The following is a 16,837-nucleotide window of genomic DNA, read 5'->3' as shown; positions in this document are numbered from 1 at the left end:
TGGAGACATTTTGATCCTCAACAGAGACTGAATATCTGCTACCTCTATATATAATGACTGTATTTTACTCATTAAAACACAAGGATGTGAAGATGAGCTGCTGTTTATGTTCTCACTAAGCTTCTGTCGTCTTTTGATATCTTGAAATATGATGCTTTCTGGAGTTGTCAGGTGAATGTGGCTCAGATTAAGTCAAACAAAAAACTTTACTAATAAAAAAAAATCGACACTTGCTTAGATTTCAGTTTCTGCAGTGAATTAACTTAACTACCTTAATGATTTCACAGATTTTTCTAGTTAATTATCTTAATTATCAGCGGCCACGTCTATTTCACTGATGCTGAAACACTTTGAAGCTGAAGATTATCTGTGTCAGAGAAAAAATCCAGAGTAACCCTGCAGTGTGACCTCCATGAAGATGAAAAATAATCTGTAATATCGCGATACAAGAAATAAGACGTTTTTCTGAACTGATCAGGTGAGAAATAAATATTTGTTTCCTGTGCAGATGAATTAGAGAAATGTAAAATCCAGGATGCTGTGTTTTTCTTGGTGAAGAGGTCTCACTGTAACGACTCTGCCCTGGTGATCCGGCTAAAGCTCCCTGCAAATCTGTGAGCCGGCGAGAGCTCAGGCACCCACCTGGTCCCCGCACGTTGACATCCATGCAGTCGTTCTCGATCTCGCCCTGAGGGGGTGTGGGAGCGATGGAGGGGATGCGCAGGTCGGCGGCGTCCAGGTGCTGCTGCGTCCACTGCCGGTGGTCCGTCTGTCCGTCCACCTCCAGGATCGCCTGCTCGTCAAACTGCTGGAGTCACACCGAATGAGTCAAAGAGTCAAAACTTCAGGAGATCATTTAAAATCCTGCTGAGCTCTGATGTGAAGTTTCCTTACCCTGAAGCGTTTGGCGTCTGACGGCTCGTCCTCCTCCCAGTCGTTCTGGGCGTCATCCATGAGTGAGATGTCGGAGGTGTTTTTCAGCGGCCTGTGATGATGCAGAAAATCCCGTCAGAATCTTTGTATTCTGCTGCTCCCATCTCGTCTGAGCCGCTCGCTCAGCGCGAATGGTGCAGCCACGCCAAAAACAAAAGCATTGATTGAATCCACACCCCACCCCTCTGCCTCCACCAGTCAATTAATGCACACCTTAACGTGCCGTGTCATTATCATTAATGATCCAGGATAACCCCCGTTCCTAAATTTGACTCATTTTCAGAAGTAGCCCGCCACCTGACCCGGACACGAGCAGGTACACGATGACACCGACGCCCCGCAGAATCAACAAACTTACTTTAATCCCACCGAATCCTCCCCGACGGGCTCACGTCTCTTCTTCTTGCTGGTCTCTGTGGTCTTGAAGCCCTCGGGGAGCCAGAGGCGCCCATGCTCGTGGCGCCGCTTTCGGGCAGCCACCATCCCGACTCCGAGGAAGGCCAGTATCCCTATGCCGCCCAGAACCAGGTAGATGGGGTACAGGTCCTGCGAAGGCGGGGGGTCCACTCCGCCTGGTGGGGAAAGGGACAGCATGGTCACGACACGCGACACAGATCAGACGTGGAGCGAGTCCGGCTCGTCTTCGTCCCCCCTCTCCCGAAAAAGGACTGCGCGAGCGGCGAGCGCCAGGAACGGACTGAAGAGCCTCGCCGCTTGTGGAGCTAGCTTCTTCTTTCTATTCTGTAATAATCAGAATTGCTAACCACTTTTCATCAAAAAAGGAAAAAAAGGGATGGAGCCAGATAAGAAAAAAGAAAGGAGGGTTAAAAAAAGAACAGCACCACCTCCTCTCCCTTTTCAACCCGGGGTACCAGGAGACAACTTTACCATTTCTTCTTTAAGAGAAAAAAAGGAGGGGGATTAATGAACTTCAAATTACTGCACGCGCTTTAAGCTGTAAAGACGAAGGATTTATTAGGATTTTCAAGATAACAAAGACTCCCAACTTCTAGCACACTCCCGATCAATTTTTCCCCTTCTCTTTTTTTCTCCACTAACGATTTTGAAATGATAAACTCCCCCAACCTAAACCCTCAGAGATGCATTAAGTCCTGGTATTACATTCAGCGAGGTGAAGGTTGCAGCAGCCCCTCACACTGTGGGATGAAGTGTGTGTGCGTGCATGTGTGTGTGTGTGTGTGTGTGTCATCCGTGGACGTATATGAGACAGAGGCAGAGAGTGAGCAGGGGGTAGGACGAGTTGATTTGCAGCAATTAAGCATTTTGGAGCCTGAAGCCAGTGGATTTACACGCTGAGGGGAGGATTGATTGTTTAGGCCTGAGATTCACAATTGCATTTGTTCACCGCTGAATAACAAATACACAATCAAAGAGCGGCAGGGCGAGGACCTGAGCGGAGGGCGGGGCCGTGCTCTGGGTGTTGGGAGGAGCACGTGTCGAGGAGAAGTGGACACCGCAGTGAGGCCTTTAAGGAGCAGAGCAGGAAGTTTGTGTTTGAGACGACTCGTGTCCTCCACTGGACGAAAAATGAACGAACTGATGAGAAAAGTCTTCCTGTTCTGTGTTTATCTGTAAATCTCTGTATAGCGGGATGATCCAAAGCATTTTATAAATAAACTGTTATAACTATCATTATTAGTGTGTGAAGTTGTAGTTTTATCAAGAGTTTTTATGTTGAGAAGTACTATAAGTAGCATAATCAATCCTTAAAGCTCTTTTCATTGTGATCATTATTTTGATGAAATTTTTAGTCATTATGACAATTAAAAATATTGCTTTAATTTTTTTATAATTAAAATGTTTTTTATTACATTACTATAATTGATTTTTAATTTTCATTATATTATTATGATGAAGATATTTGATTATTATGACAATTAAAAAACACTGCTTTGTTTTTTTATAATAAAAATAATTATTACTTAACTATTATTCATTTTTAATTTCGATTATATTATTATAATAAAAACATTTGATTATTGACTATTAAAAAATAATGCTTAGCTTTTTTATAATTTAAATAATTATTACTTTACAATCATTCATTTTTAATTTTAATTATATTTTTTTCAATTGAAATCATTTTGAAAAAAACTATAATAATCACTGACAGTGTGACGACTTTTATTATAATAATAAAGGCAGAATAATTATAAAAATTCTGATTAATACTCCTATTATTAAAAAAAAATTAAGTTTTGTTATTATGATTTATTATTATTATTATTAATATTATTATTTTTATTATAAGTAGTAGTAGCAGTAGTAGTATTTTCCTTGTTATCCAAAGAAAAATAATAAACCTGGGATGTTTGATACGACTGTTCTTCAGACCGATACCATACTAGTTTTCCCTCTTGAGTACTAACTGATACTGAGTACCGATTACGCTAATACTCTTGATTCACTAAATTTAAATCCACAGTTACAGATCATTTTGATCTTTACTCTGTCATTAAGTCCTAAATAAATCACAAACATCTCTCTCTGAGTTTACGAAGTCTCAGCTTTTTACAGCTGCCTTTTACTAAGAGCTTTTTTCACCATTCATTGTATTATCTTTTCTTTAAAAAAAATAAAATTGCACAATTTTGCAACTCAGCACTGCAACTCTGATCTTAAAATCAGTTTTCACTTTTTTTAATCTTATTTTGTTTTATTGTATCTTGTTTATTTTAATTTGCTTTTTAATTGAACTTTAATTGTTCTCTTTTAATATGCTCTGTCTGTAAAGCACTTTGAATTGCCTTGCTGAAAAGTGTTATATAAATAAACTTGTCTTGCCTTACGAACAACAACAAAAAAAGTAAAAAAAATAAATAAATAAATAAATAAATAAATAGCTACTATCAGAGTTTTAGTGATTTTTTAAATAAATTGAAGCGCCAAGTAAAACAGTTTAACTGTTAACTCTTCTTGGTTCATTCATGTTGTTTGAAAAAGACCTGACGCATATTTGCTGTGGCTTCAAATCGCAGCAATGTAGCACCATCTACTGGTGCGGAGGACTTCCTCGGCACATGATTTTCTTGCCTTGAGTATCTTCTGCTGGTATTAGCAGCATTCATGAGCACTGACATCTGAAATTAAGGCTGGTATCGGCTGAATACCCGTACCACAACTCGCCCATCCTTAAAAAAAACATTTCAGAGTTTGGTCTGAGTTTGAGTCCAACCTGTGGCCACTTCCTGCTCTCCCCCTGTTTCCTGCTCAGTCCACTTCCTGTCCTCTCCAAATAAAGGCATAAAAAGCTCAAAAACGCAAATTAAACGAACAAAAAAGATGATTAATTATTTGTGTTTTACAAAAATAATGCATCTAGTATCATTAATGATGTGCTTTACATGTTTTTTATGCTATGCCTTAAAACAAAGAGGACGGATTAAAGGACCTTCAGCCTGTGACTTGTTCCTCTGATTCGCCGGTTCTTTAAGTCCATTGAGTATTTTGGTCTATAAACACGTGGGAAACAGTTTGACAATCTCAAAGTCTTGTTGAGAAAAAATAAAGAATTGACTGAATTTCATGTCCCCGTCTAACCCACAAAAATGCAAAACTCCTGGATTTTTCTCAGGTAAATCGAAGCAGTTTGACATTTCCTCCTCTGACATGAACTCACTAAAGACGGCTTCGATGGTGTAGGGAACATCCAGCTTCCCGCTGGACGCCAAAGCCCCGAGGAACGCTGCAGCATCGTTGGTGCTCTGGAAACACTCGGTGGACTGCGTGAAGCACTGACGGTTGTCCACCTCCAGGTGAACGACCGATCTGTGAGAAAAGACGAGACGAATTAGCGAGATATTGAGCGTCAGTTAGCGAGAGAAACACCTGAGTGTGTGATCTCACTCACCCTTTGATCTGCAGGTGATCCAGCTCCCTCTTCATCCTCCTCCTCCTCCTCCCGCTGACGTCACTCAGGCTCCTCTTCACCACGTCCAGGATCTGTCCAGGAACCTCAGCCCAGGAGTCCAGCGAGCGCTTCACTACGTACTTCTTCAGCTCATGCTCGTTCCCGTAGTACGGGTAGACCATCATGTCACCCTTTGTGTCCCTCCTGAAGATCACGTTGGTGCGGAGGACGCGGCTGAGCTCCCGCAGGAAGCCGAAGGAGTTGTTGAGGAGCTGCTCAGGGGAGATGTGGACCACCACGACCAGCTGACCCAGCGCCAGCTTCTCGGGCGTGTTGTTGGCACAGTCCAGGCCGTCCCACTCGCACTCGGCGTTGTTGCAGCCCTGGTCACAGTGGCCGTCTGCGTAGTGGTCTTTGCAGTACTGGTCGTACAGAGGACTGAGGACATGAAATGAGTTCAAAGTTACCACCCAAGAACATTTAAAGCCCATGTTTTTCTTCCCTTCCTTCTGCCCAGCCATAGGATGACTTTTTCACCACATTGTCAAAAGTTTTAGGGATTCAGGTTCAAATGGACACTTTGATTGCAATATTCAGGATCTGATGTAAATAAGCTCAACATGGCTAAATGATGCAATGTCTTTCCTCAAATGAAAAAGGATAAATCTGACAGTGAAGGGCAGCTCTAGCAAAAGCAAATTCAAAAAAAAAAATTGAATAGTTTTCTAGACTATTTTCAGTCATTGCCCTCAACTGAGACTCTCCTCTGTCCCCGTTTCTTTTTTTTTCCCAAGCGCTTGCTTTTTTGGAAACCTCCTTTTATTTATTTTTTTAATATATTATTTCATATATTATTAAAATGTTATTTTTTATATGTATACATATAAATATATATATAGATTTTGTATTATTATTATAATTATTTTTGATTAAATATGTTTTCTACTATATTATTATTTATTATATATATATATATATATATATAAATATATATATATATATATATATATATATATATATATATATATATATATATACACATATATATATAATATATTTATTTAAAGTATATATAATGTAATATACAATATATGTTTTTATTAGTTTTATATATATATATATATATATATATATATATATATATATATATATATATATATATATATATATTAAATATTTTTTCTATAATATTTATTAATAATATAAATGATATCTATATATATATAATATTAATTTATAATTTATGTAATAAAATATACAATATATGTTTTTATTATATATATATATATATATATATATATATATATATATATATATATATATATATATATGTATATATATATATATATATATATACAATTTTAATTATATTATACTTTATTATTTTTATTGTTTGTTGTTTTATTGTTTTTATTTTTATCTTATTTTTTTATTTATTGTCATCATTATTAATATTTTTTTTGATAGTCTTTATTGAAGATTTCAACAAAACACAATATCCCCCGCCTACCCTGAGATCTTTTTTTTTTTTTTTAATTATTTTAATCTTGAACAATCTTTTTAACTATTTTGTTGAGTGAACCCGATTGCCAGATTTTTATTTTTCTTTGAATGGGACAATGTGTTTGGTTTTGTTAAGTGAAACAAAAACAAAAAAAAGAGAACATTGTGTATTTTGAACTTAAACTGTTGTTTTTCCTTTGTGTCCAAAACAAATAAATAAATAATAAAAATAAAATTAAAAAAGGAGCAGTGTGTCTCTCAAAGAAATATTGGCTCCACTCACTTGCACTGTCCCTCCAGATTCTGGCAGTCGAACCCGTCAAACAGACACCCGGCGTTGTCGCACTGTGAATCGCACTTCCCGTCGTTGAAGTACCTCCAGCACTGCAGTGAGTCAGAGCAGTTCTTCCACGGCCCGTTGAAGTTGAGCGAACAGTCTCCGTTGTCCCAGCCGCACGCATGGTTGTTGCACAGCACGTCGCACACCTTGTTGTGCTTGGCCTCCTCGCACTCCGGGATGCCACAGGACACCTCCACCTCCGGCGGCGTGATGTCGTGGCCGAAGCCCCCCTGGAAGCCGTGGTCCAGGATGTGGCAGAAGAGGCCGTTGAAGTTGGTGGGGCAGACACAGTGGTAGAAGGGGGCGTCGGGGGTGTATTCACACGTGCCGCCGTTGTAGCAGGGGTTGGAGTTGCAGGGGCTGTCTGTGGGGAACTGACACTCGGGGCCGGTGAAGGACGCCGTGCAGAGACACATGGGGTTCTTGTGGCCGGAGATGCAGGTGCCTCCGTTACGACAGTGGAGGCTGCCACAGGCCTGGGCGTCGTACTCACAGGTGGAGCCAGTGAAGCCCTGACAGAGGAGGACAAACGATTTATACCAAGCTCAGGATTTCAAACTTTTTCTTTTCAGGACAGTGAAAAACTTTCCTTGATAGAGTGTGTGTGTGTGGATGTGTTGGCACTCACAGGAGGACACTTGCAGATGAAGCCATGTGGAGTGTTACTGGCGACAGCACAGGTTCCTCCGTTGCGACATGGTTTCCCTTTACACCCATCAAACACCGTGTCACAGCGCTGACCTGCAGCCGAGCCAGAAACACAGATATGAATTATTTTATCCAAAGATTGTAAAAATAAGCAATAGCTTCAGTTTAGATTTGTTGATTCTGGAGGTTAACCGTCTCTTTACCTGTGAAGCCGGCGCGGCACTCGCAGCGGTAGTTGTTGGTGAGCTGGATGCAGCTGTGGGTGCCTCGCGGGTCACATGGGTTGGACAGACACTCGTTGACGTCTCCCTCGCAGCGCTCGCCCACGTACCCCGGGGGGCAGGTGCAGTGGTAGCCTCCCACTCGATCCACGCACTTCCCTTTGTTGAAACACTTGGGCTCTTTCGTGAGCGGGTCGGTGAACGGGGTACAGTCGTCGATGTTGATCTCACAGTGGACACCTGAGAGATTTAAACAACAGGAAGACAGTTGGTCTTTAATGTTTGGAAATCTGTTCAACTGTGAGTTAAAGTGAATAACAGGGAGAAGAATTAAATGTTTGATAAAAGCAAGCACAGTTACTCTGCTTAAAAAGTCAACTTTTTATGTCTTATTTTTTCTAAAAATTAACTTTCTCTAATTAATTTAAGCCATATTCACCTAAAAGGTCAAGAAAAGTGTCTCATTTCAAGATATTAAAGTACAAAAATGACGCCTGAATTGCTTAAAAATTCTGACAATATTGTAAAAAATTTGCCCGTTTACTGTCTTGGAAAACTAATTATGTCTTTGTACCAAAAACTAAACAAGCACCTTGTGAACTCTTGATATATGTTAAAAAAAAAACAACAAAACAAGAGGATCCAACATAGAGCCTTGAGGAACTCCAGAAAACACTTTTTCACTCTAACACATCGAATACCCCTCAAAAATGAAATCTAAACAAGTTTTCTAACTTCTTTTCAGTAATAATTGTTTTATTAAACTTAATTTGAGCAATATTTACCTGACAAGTCCTGAAAAATGTCACATTTCAAGATATAAGAAGACCAAAATGATGCCTGATTTGCTTAAAAAATTCTTACAATGGGGTAAAAATGTGTTTGTTTAATTTCATGAAAAAGTTATAATGTCCTAGTCAAAAAAATTAAAAAATGGATCTTGGAAACTTTTAAAATATGTACAAAAACAAAAGAGGACCAAGCAAAGAGCCTTGGGGAGCCCCAGAAAATTCTTTCTCACCCTGGCACATCAAATACCCCCAAAAAACTGAAACCTAAAAAAGTTTTTTGTCTTGTTTTGAGTGATAATTGTTTTTTTTTATACTTAATTTAAGCCACATTTACTTCACAAGTCCAGAAAAGTGTCTAATTTCAAGATATCAAAATACAAAAAAATTACCTGAATTGATTACAAAAAAAAATGAAATTCAGGTCAAAATTTTTTTACTTGTTTAGTTTCCTGGAATTCTATCTATGTCTTAGTACCAAAAAAATACACAAGCATCACGTAAACTCTGATTTATGTAAAAAAAAAAAAAAAGAGGACCAAACATAGAGCCTTGAAGTACACCAGAAAATGCTATTTCAACCTGACACATTAAATATATCTTAAAAACTTGAATCCAAACAAGATTTTTGTCTACTTTTTAGTGATTATATTCTTTTTATGCTTACTTTGAGCAACATTCCCCTGAAAAGTCCAGAAAAGTATCTTATTTTAAGATATTAAAGGACTAAAATGATGCTTGAGTCGCTTAAAAATATCTGCCGATGGGGTAAAAAATGTGCTTGTTTAATATCTTGAAATAGGAATAATGTCTTAATACAAAAAAATACCTTTAAGCAGGACATGGTACAATACAGAAAACATTTTTTTTAAAAAGGCATCAAAAATCTAAGAAAAAGCTATTATTTTCAAGAAACTTGATGAAGAAGACACTTTGAGTGAATATTTCTTCATCCCCTGATTAAAATGACTTCACCAGGATAGATCTAACTCCTCCGGCTCTCCGGCCTGACCTACACACTCTCCCTTCATGTGTGAGAGAAAATCGATGCCGTATCTGACAGGTAGAGGAAGGCGTGGAGGCCGGACCGGAGGAGGAGTTTTCAGACATGCCCCGGCTGCTCTTAAGCCCTAATTAATGAAGCGTGGAGCCACGGAGGAGAGGACGGAGAGGCGGGGCGCTGTGGAGGAGTGTGTGCGTGGGGTCTGCTGACCTTGGGTTCCCCGGGGACAGGAGCATTTGTAGGTATTGATCAGGTCAATGCAGGTGCCCCCGTTCTGGCAGGGCTGGGAGAAGCACTCATTGATCTCGTCGGAGCAGTTGTTCCCGACGTACCCTGGCATACACTGAGAGGAGGAAGAAACGAGAGGAAGAGGAGGGAAGATAGAGGGGAACGTTTAATCAATGACATGAAACAAAGATAGTTTCTGTTTACCTAGCTGTTTTCTGGACTCCATCCTGCCAAGGCCAGCAGATCTTTGATTCCAGGGGAGATCCAAGCAGTCGGGCTGTCAGTTTTCTATTTATACACAGACCAGCTGACTGTTGGATCATTGGACAGAGTGAGGGTTTGAGATTTTCATAAATTAAGGAGGAAGACCTCAACGAGTCAGGTGGTGTAAGGAGAGCTTTGAAAAGTTAAGTCATGTGGAATTTACAACTCTATTTATGTCAAAAACAACATTTAAACCTCAAAATGACAACTTGTAGTACTGTTTTAGTTTGAGATTCTTCCATTTTATCTGTTTGTAAAGTGAGATTTTTGTGTAGCCTGATGTTTATATGAATATCTTGAAGATTAATCCAGGGGCAGGTGTTGCAAGGCATGTCAGGTTTGACATCAGTTTACTTGCCTTTTTCTTTTCCCCTATATAAATAAAAACTTAAAGAGGGGGTACGTTGATTTTTTTTAAAGTCTTATTTTATCCCCACTTGTCCCTGTAGTAGCTTTACATGATTCACTGGTCATAAAAAAAACAGATTTTTCTCTCCCTGATGCTATCTATTTTACTTTTTCAGCAAGAAAAAACGTTTTAACCTCCTTTAAGTCTTATATTTTAAAATATGTAACATCTGCCTCTTTAAAAAAACAGAAAATCCTGCTCATTAATTTAAAAAAAAGTTAAAATACTCAAAAATTTTCTACCAAAGCAGTTAGCGTCAGGTGATGATGATAAACTCACCTGATAAGGACTGTTGGATTTTAAAGAGGGGGTATTGCCCTTTTTCAAAGTCTTCATTCTGTCCCTGATTGAGATGATTTACAGCTCATAAAAATCACCATTTTCCTCTCACTGATGTTTTATCAAGCCCTATTTCAGCCTGTGCCTGGACACTTTGTTTTTGCTGCTGTCTCCTTAAGGCTCCCCCTCCCCTCTGATTGGCCAACACATTGGAGCCCCATCTGGGGCGGACCTTGGAGTTTGAGACCCAGCTTACAGACAGATTTAGGGATTTCTTCAACAAATAAATGTGTAGAGGTTTGAAAATCTGCATTTTTAATATCAACACCCAACATATGGAAAGCAGAATACCCCCTCTTTAAGTTTTGAGTTTTCAGTTCTCGTACCTTGCAGCTGTATCCACCCAAGAAGTCGTTACACGTGGCTCCGTTCTGGCAGGGGTTAGGGGTGCATTCGTCCACCTGCTCCTCACAGTAGCTTCCTGTGTACCCGATCTGGCAGTGGCAGTAGTGAACGTTTCCTGCGTCCAGACACTGACCGGAGTTCCTGCACAGGTGTGCGACATCGACTCCTGCATGGAGAGAGTCAGAGGATGATGTATGACGTGTAAAACTGAAATCTAGAGATGGTTAAAAAGCCAGGTAACAGACGCCATCTTACCTCTCTGCTTGGCTGCCACCTCACAGGAAACACTCGGGACGTCGCAGTAAAGTCCGGTCCAGCCGGTCTCACACTGGCAGCTGTAGGTTGTTTCCTTCTGCCAGCATTTCCCTCCGTTCTTACAGGGTGACGAGTCGCACCAACGCACCAAGTTCTAAAACAAAGAAGAACACAAGCCACGGTTGAAATCTAGAAATCTAGTCTGCAAATCCATCTTCTCCTGGAGTTATGACACTTCCTGAAGTTTTTCCTACCTGACAGTTGAGCCCTGTGTATCCATGCGGGCAGGTGCACTTGTACGTGCCGTAGCTGTCGTGACATGTGCCGCCGTTCAGACACGGTTTGGAGTCGCACTCGTTGATGTCGTGCTGGCAGTAGCTTCCGGTGAAGCCCGGCGGACACAAACAGGTGAAGGCGTTGATGCCGTCCACGCAGGTGCCTCCGTTAAAGCAGGAGCTGCAGGACGGGAAAAGAAACACTCATTGTCAAAGAGTTTTCTGCAGCTTTTCAGGAAGAGGAGAAAATTAATCAACTTTTTGAAATGCTCTGCAGGAAAATTCACATTCTGAAGTTGACATTTTTACACATTTATAAACTTATCCAAAGGGAAAACCAGCTCAATGTGGGACAGAGGTGTTGAAATCTGCTGGTGTACTTCCCTGCTCCACCACAGGGGGCAGTAGTGGACAAGAAAATGAACCTGTTGATCACTTCCCTCCATGCTGTGTTGGTAAAAACTCTTTCTCTGGGTCTGATCCTGACACTCTGAGACTGTGTGTGTGTGTGTGTACCTCTCGGTGCAGTCTGGAGTGTTGTTTTCACAGTGGATCCCGCTGAAGCCGGCCGGGCAGGTGCAGGTGTAGCTGTTCACACAGTCGGTGCAGTTGGCTCCGTTCTTGCACGGGTTGCTCTCGCACTCGTTGATGTCCTCCTCGCACTTTGTGCCGCGGAAGCCGGGCAGGCAGGTGCACAGGAAGCCGTTGACCTCGTCCTGACAGAGGCCTCCGTTGCTGCACGGGTCTGCGGCAGAAAAAACAGGTTTAGACTTTTTTCTGTTTTTTTTCTTTGTTGATGTAGAGAAAGGAGAGGAGTCTTACTGGGTTTGCAGTCATCGACGTTGGTTTCACAGTTGCGTCCAGAGTATCCGGGTTTGCAGCCACAGCGGTAACTGCCTAACGTGTTCTCGCAGGTCGCTCCGTTAAGACACGGATTCTTCACACACTCTTTGATGTCCACCTCGCATGTTTGACCTTTGACGGGCAGAAAGAGGGAGACAGTCATGATTTATCTTTGAAAGGTTACATGAAACACTCACACACAGGTCACACAGATCAGATGTGATAATACATCAGTGTTTTTATGAATACTGCGGCAATCAGACCCATTATCTTATCCAAACATACACACATCCTCCTTCCATTCAGCAGTTTAGATCCAACAGGTACATCCCATCCCAAACATATAGGAACACACAGTGACATGGGAATACAGGAAGTGGGAAGAACCTTGGAAGTGTTAGCATGCCCAGCGCCCTGTTTTGATAGATATGAAATAATCCTACAGCAGCCTAACTAAACCAAAAATCCTTCAGCAGACGTCAGAAAAATAACCTCCTGGGATTTTATCCGAACCAGATATTTGATCATGACCCACCTGTTTCAGCATTTTTACACTAGCCACCAGTTTGTTTTTCAAAATGGACTTAATGGACTTTAAAGAGGGGGTACATTGGGGGGGGAGATTTTTTTAAAATATATTTTTGTATTATTATATTATTACATTATTTATATAATATATAATATAATACATAATTAATATGCAATACTATTTTATTAAATTGTTATAAGGCCTCAGTAATAGAGGTCGACCGATATGGGTTTTTTGGGGGCCGATGCTGATGCCAATGTTTTCCAAATTTGGGCAGCCGATGCCGATATGCATAGCCGATTTTTCCAATTTGATATTCAGGCCGATTGTTAAATAAATACATATTTATCACATTTTTGTGAAACGCAGCAATTTCTGAGCAACTAAAAGAAATCTATTACAACAAGTCGTGTCCAGTCCTCTAAACATTTATTCAGCTTTCAAAACAATGAAATATTTTGTCTGAGTAAACACACAATGTAACAAGCAGTAGTAAACATTCACACTCTTCTTAAAATGTCAAAAAAGAAATTTAAACTTATTAATATAATTTGAACAAAAGTATGTAATGTATCCAAGTGGTTCCACAAGTTTGAGGTGCTCATCTTTTTTGTGCCTGATCAAAAATTGTGTCATTTTATACAACGGATCAAAAATCGGCTTTTTAAAAGAAAATACGGCCGATGGCCGATAGAGACAAATGTCCAAATATCGGCCCGATATATCGGCCGGCTGATATATCGGTCTACCTCTACTCAGTAAGGCACTCATGTATATAAAAAAGTGTTACTTTGGCATAAAAAAATAGAGTAAATCTTGCACAAATAAGGCCACAAAAAATTTATATAATCACAAGGTTTTCAACCAAAGCGGTCAGTATCTGGTGATAACGGCAGAAGCTCACCTGATGAGGACCGTTGAATTTCAAAGAGGGGGTACATTGTTTTTTTTCTACTCTTTATTTTGGCCCTCTGATGCCTAGTAGTAGTTTAAGTACAGTTTAAAAACCCCTTTTTCCCTTGGTGCTGATTATGTATATTTTTTTGCAGGGGATTTTTTTTATAAATGTGTTTTTGTATTATTATTTTAAAATATTATTTTTATAATTTATAATATGAAATGTAAAATAAATACAAAATCATTTAAATATAATTTTATTATGTTATCATTGGGCCTCAGTAAGGCCCTTTATACATAAAAAAAAGTAACTTTTGCATCTTGAAAATAGAGTTTATCTTGCACAAATAAGCCCCCAAAACTTTAACAAACACAGGGCTTTCTACCAAAGCAACAGACGCTCACCTGATGAGAACTGTTGACTTTTAAAGAGGGGGTACATTGTTTTATTTCCCACTCTTTATTTTGACCCTCTGATGCCTCTTTAGTAGTTTAAATTATTGCTTGAAAAACCAAATTTTCTCTCCCTGGTGCTTTTTATTTAGTAGGAGATTTTTTTTACATATATATATTTTTATTTTATTATATTTTTATATAATATGTGACTTAATATATTATTTATTTGTAATATTATTTAATTCTTATTTTATTATATCATTATTATTTAATTTTTATTTTATTATATCGTTATTATATCATCAGTAAGGTCCCTTTTATATAAAAAAATAACTTTTGCATCTTAAAAATAGAGTAAATATTGCACAAAAAATTGTGATAACCACAGGGCTTTCTACCAAAGCGGTCCTCATCAGGTGATAACGACGGAAGCTCACCTGATGATGACTGCTGAATTTAAAGAGGGGCTATATTGATTTATCCAGGCTGTATTCCATTCCTCTGGTGCTCCAGTTGTAGCTTTACATGACTTTTAGCTAAAAAAAATCCCTTTCTGACTCTTACTGGTGTTTTAGAAAACTCTGTTTATTATGGCTGCTGTCTCTTTAAGGCTCCCTGCGCCACAAACCCCCTTCCCTCTGGTTAGTCAGCCCTCCAGAGGCCTGTCCAATAAGCAGAGATCCTTTTTGATGACCCCATTAAATAAGTCTTGTGAAGATCTCATGAAGATCTTGTGTAATTTTTTTGGGGGGACCGTACTTTATATCCATGCTTTTGCAAATGGAAAAGTACCCCCTCTTTAAACAGAATACCACTCTTTAAGCTTTATGAATGGGTCCTGCAGCTCTGGAGGAATTCATGTTGTCTGATTCATTGGTTTTCCTCTCTTAACAAATGAAGTGTCCCTGTTGCTCACAGAGGTTTGCAGACGTTGATGCTCACCTTGCCATCCCTCAGGACAGACGCAGGAGAAGCTCTGATAGTCCTCTGACTCCTGACACACGCCTCCATGTTTACAGGGTTTGGAGCTGCATGGAGCCATCAGGGTCTCACAGTTCTCTCCTGTAGCACAAAAAAACACGTATCAATATATCAATTTCAGCCCTGACGCGTGACATCATGCAGGAGCTGTGAACTTGGAGATAACCCAAACCAAACGGACACAGAATCATCTTTCAATCAGTGCTATCAGAAGATTTTAGCCAGGCTCTGTCAGTGCCAGAAGCCTGCGGAGACATTTCCCTATCTCTTTCCATAACACACGGCTCGTACAGGAAGCCGGCTCCACTTTCCGGCCATTGTGAAGCCATTTGCTGTTCTGTGAGACAGGAAGCAGGCAAACAGGAAATGTGTCAAGCGCCCTGTTCCCACCCCGGCAGAGAAAAAGCTCTTTATTATTCAAAGACTTGTAGGTTTTTCCAAAAAGACGATGACTCCACCAGCCCAAGAAATTCTGCCCATCATTATCTGTTTTGACACAAAATAGGATGACAGGAAAATATTTTCCAGGGGTTTTATCAGCCGTGTTTGTCTCTCAGAGGAGCGGAGTGAGTCAAAGGTTTGGTGTCTCTGAGCCAGGAGGAAGTCTTGCTTTTGAACTTTTCTTCACAGCTGCTTCGTGTGTCGCATGTTTCAGAGAAAACAGGCCGCGGAAACTATTCGCGAGGAGGAAACGCCAGAAAACGAGCATATTAAAACTTTCCAGTAATATTTTCATACCGGTGTAAGGCAGGATGCAGATGCACTTGTAGCCGGCGACGTCGTCGATGCACGTCCCCTGGTTGAGGCAGGGGTTGGACGCACATTCGTTGATGTTGGTCTGACAGTTTGGACCTGCGTTTAAAGACACACACTCTTCAGTTTGAGGTCAAAGGTCAAGAGGTTTAAAGGAAAAATGCCCCTCAGGGTGACTCCAAACACCGACCTGTGAAGCCCACGCGACAGGTGCAGACGTATCCGCTGGTCATGTCCTTGCAGGTGCCTCCATTCATGCAGGGGTTGGATTCACACTCGTTGTTGTTGATGTCGCAGTTTTTACCGCTCCAGCCAGAATCGCACAAACATTTATAGCTGACAGGAAGAAAATAGTCAGAAAATTTTAGTGACAAGAGGAGAAAATCACGTCATGGATCAGAAAACTCCACCTGGATCGACGGCGCTCTCACCCGTTGACTTTGTCCTCGCAGTGACCGTGGATGCACGGGTTGCTGAGGCACTCGTTGACCTGCGAGAAGCAGGTGGTGTCGTGGTAACCCTCCGGACAAATGCAGGTGAAGCTGTTGATGCCGTCGATGCAGGTGCCGCCGTTGTGGCAGGGGTTGATGGCGCACTCGTCGATGTTGATGTTACACATGGTTCCTGGAAGACGGAAAAAGATTTATGAGCGATACTCCTGGAGACAAACAAAAAGAGCTCAGCTTTCAGCTCACAGTAAAAGAAAAAACAAAGAAAATCAAAGTATCAATATCATGAAATGGTGCATGAGAAAAAATTAACAATATTGGCCTTTTCAAAACAGTCTTCATAATAAAATCTAGATCCTAATCTTGCCATAAAAACATCCTGACATATTTTCCCCATATCGCCCCCTAATGGAGAACATTTTCTTTGATCAGAAGCAGTGAACAAGTTCGTTTGAGCACACCTAGAGACAGATTTGGTCAAGCACTCAAATGATACTTTCACAGTTGATAAATATGTCAGTAAGAGCTGCTGGTCCTCTTTGGTAAAGGTCTGCTCTATTTGCGGCA

The 16,837-nt window shown here is 40.3% G+C and overlaps 1 protein-coding gene across 2 annotated transcripts in view; it reads right to left on the bottom strand.

Moving 5' to 3' along the window:
• notch1b (notch receptor 1b) overlaps window positions 1-16,837 on the bottom strand; it is a 61,069-nt gene that overhangs the window by 7,245 nt on the left and 36,987 nt on the right. The window contains exons 13-30 of one of the 2 annotated variants that reach the window (XM_074669919.1): window positions 16,253-16,445; window positions 16,012-16,157; window positions 15,807-15,920; window positions 15,030-15,149; window positions 12,245-12,397; window positions 11,939-12,167; window positions 11,402-11,603; window positions 11,148-11,301; window positions 10,874-11,058; window positions 9,518-9,650; window positions 7,499-7,756; window positions 7,276-7,388; window positions 6,591-7,159; window positions 4,805-5,242; window positions 4,574-4,722; window positions 1,292-1,505; window positions 895-985; window positions 643-808 (exon numbers count right to left, since the gene is read on the bottom strand). In XM_074669919.1, coding sequence (XP_074526020.1) covers window positions 643-808; window positions 895-985; window positions 1,292-1,505; window positions 4,574-4,722; window positions 4,805-5,242; window positions 6,591-7,159; window positions 7,276-7,388; window positions 7,499-7,756; window positions 9,518-9,650; window positions 10,874-11,058; window positions 11,148-11,301; window positions 11,402-11,603; window positions 11,939-12,167; window positions 12,245-12,397; window positions 15,030-15,149; window positions 15,807-15,920; window positions 16,012-16,157; window positions 16,253-16,445 — 3,627 coding nt within the window. The remainder of the gene's footprint in view (window positions 1-642; window positions 809-894; window positions 986-1,291; window positions 1,506-4,573; window positions 4,723-4,804; window positions 5,243-6,590; window positions 7,160-7,275; window positions 7,389-7,498; window positions 7,757-9,517; window positions 9,651-10,873; window positions 11,059-11,147; window positions 11,302-11,401; window positions 11,604-11,938; window positions 12,168-12,244; window positions 12,398-15,029; window positions 15,150-15,806; window positions 15,921-16,011; window positions 16,158-16,252; window positions 16,446-16,837) is intronic. The other variant, XM_074669920.1, reaches the window with a different exon arrangement.

This window comes from Halichoeres trimaculatus, unplaced genomic scaffold, assembly GCF_033239565.1.
Source record: "Halichoeres trimaculatus isolate MK-OKI-2021-1 unplaced genomic scaffold, fHalTri1.1 fHalTri1_scaffold_5, whole genome shotgun sequence".
Classification (NCBI taxonomy): Eukaryota; Metazoa; Chordata; class Actinopteri; order Labriformes; family Labridae; genus Halichoeres; species Halichoeres trimaculatus.
This window is presented reverse-complemented; position numbering and strand designations above follow the sequence as displayed.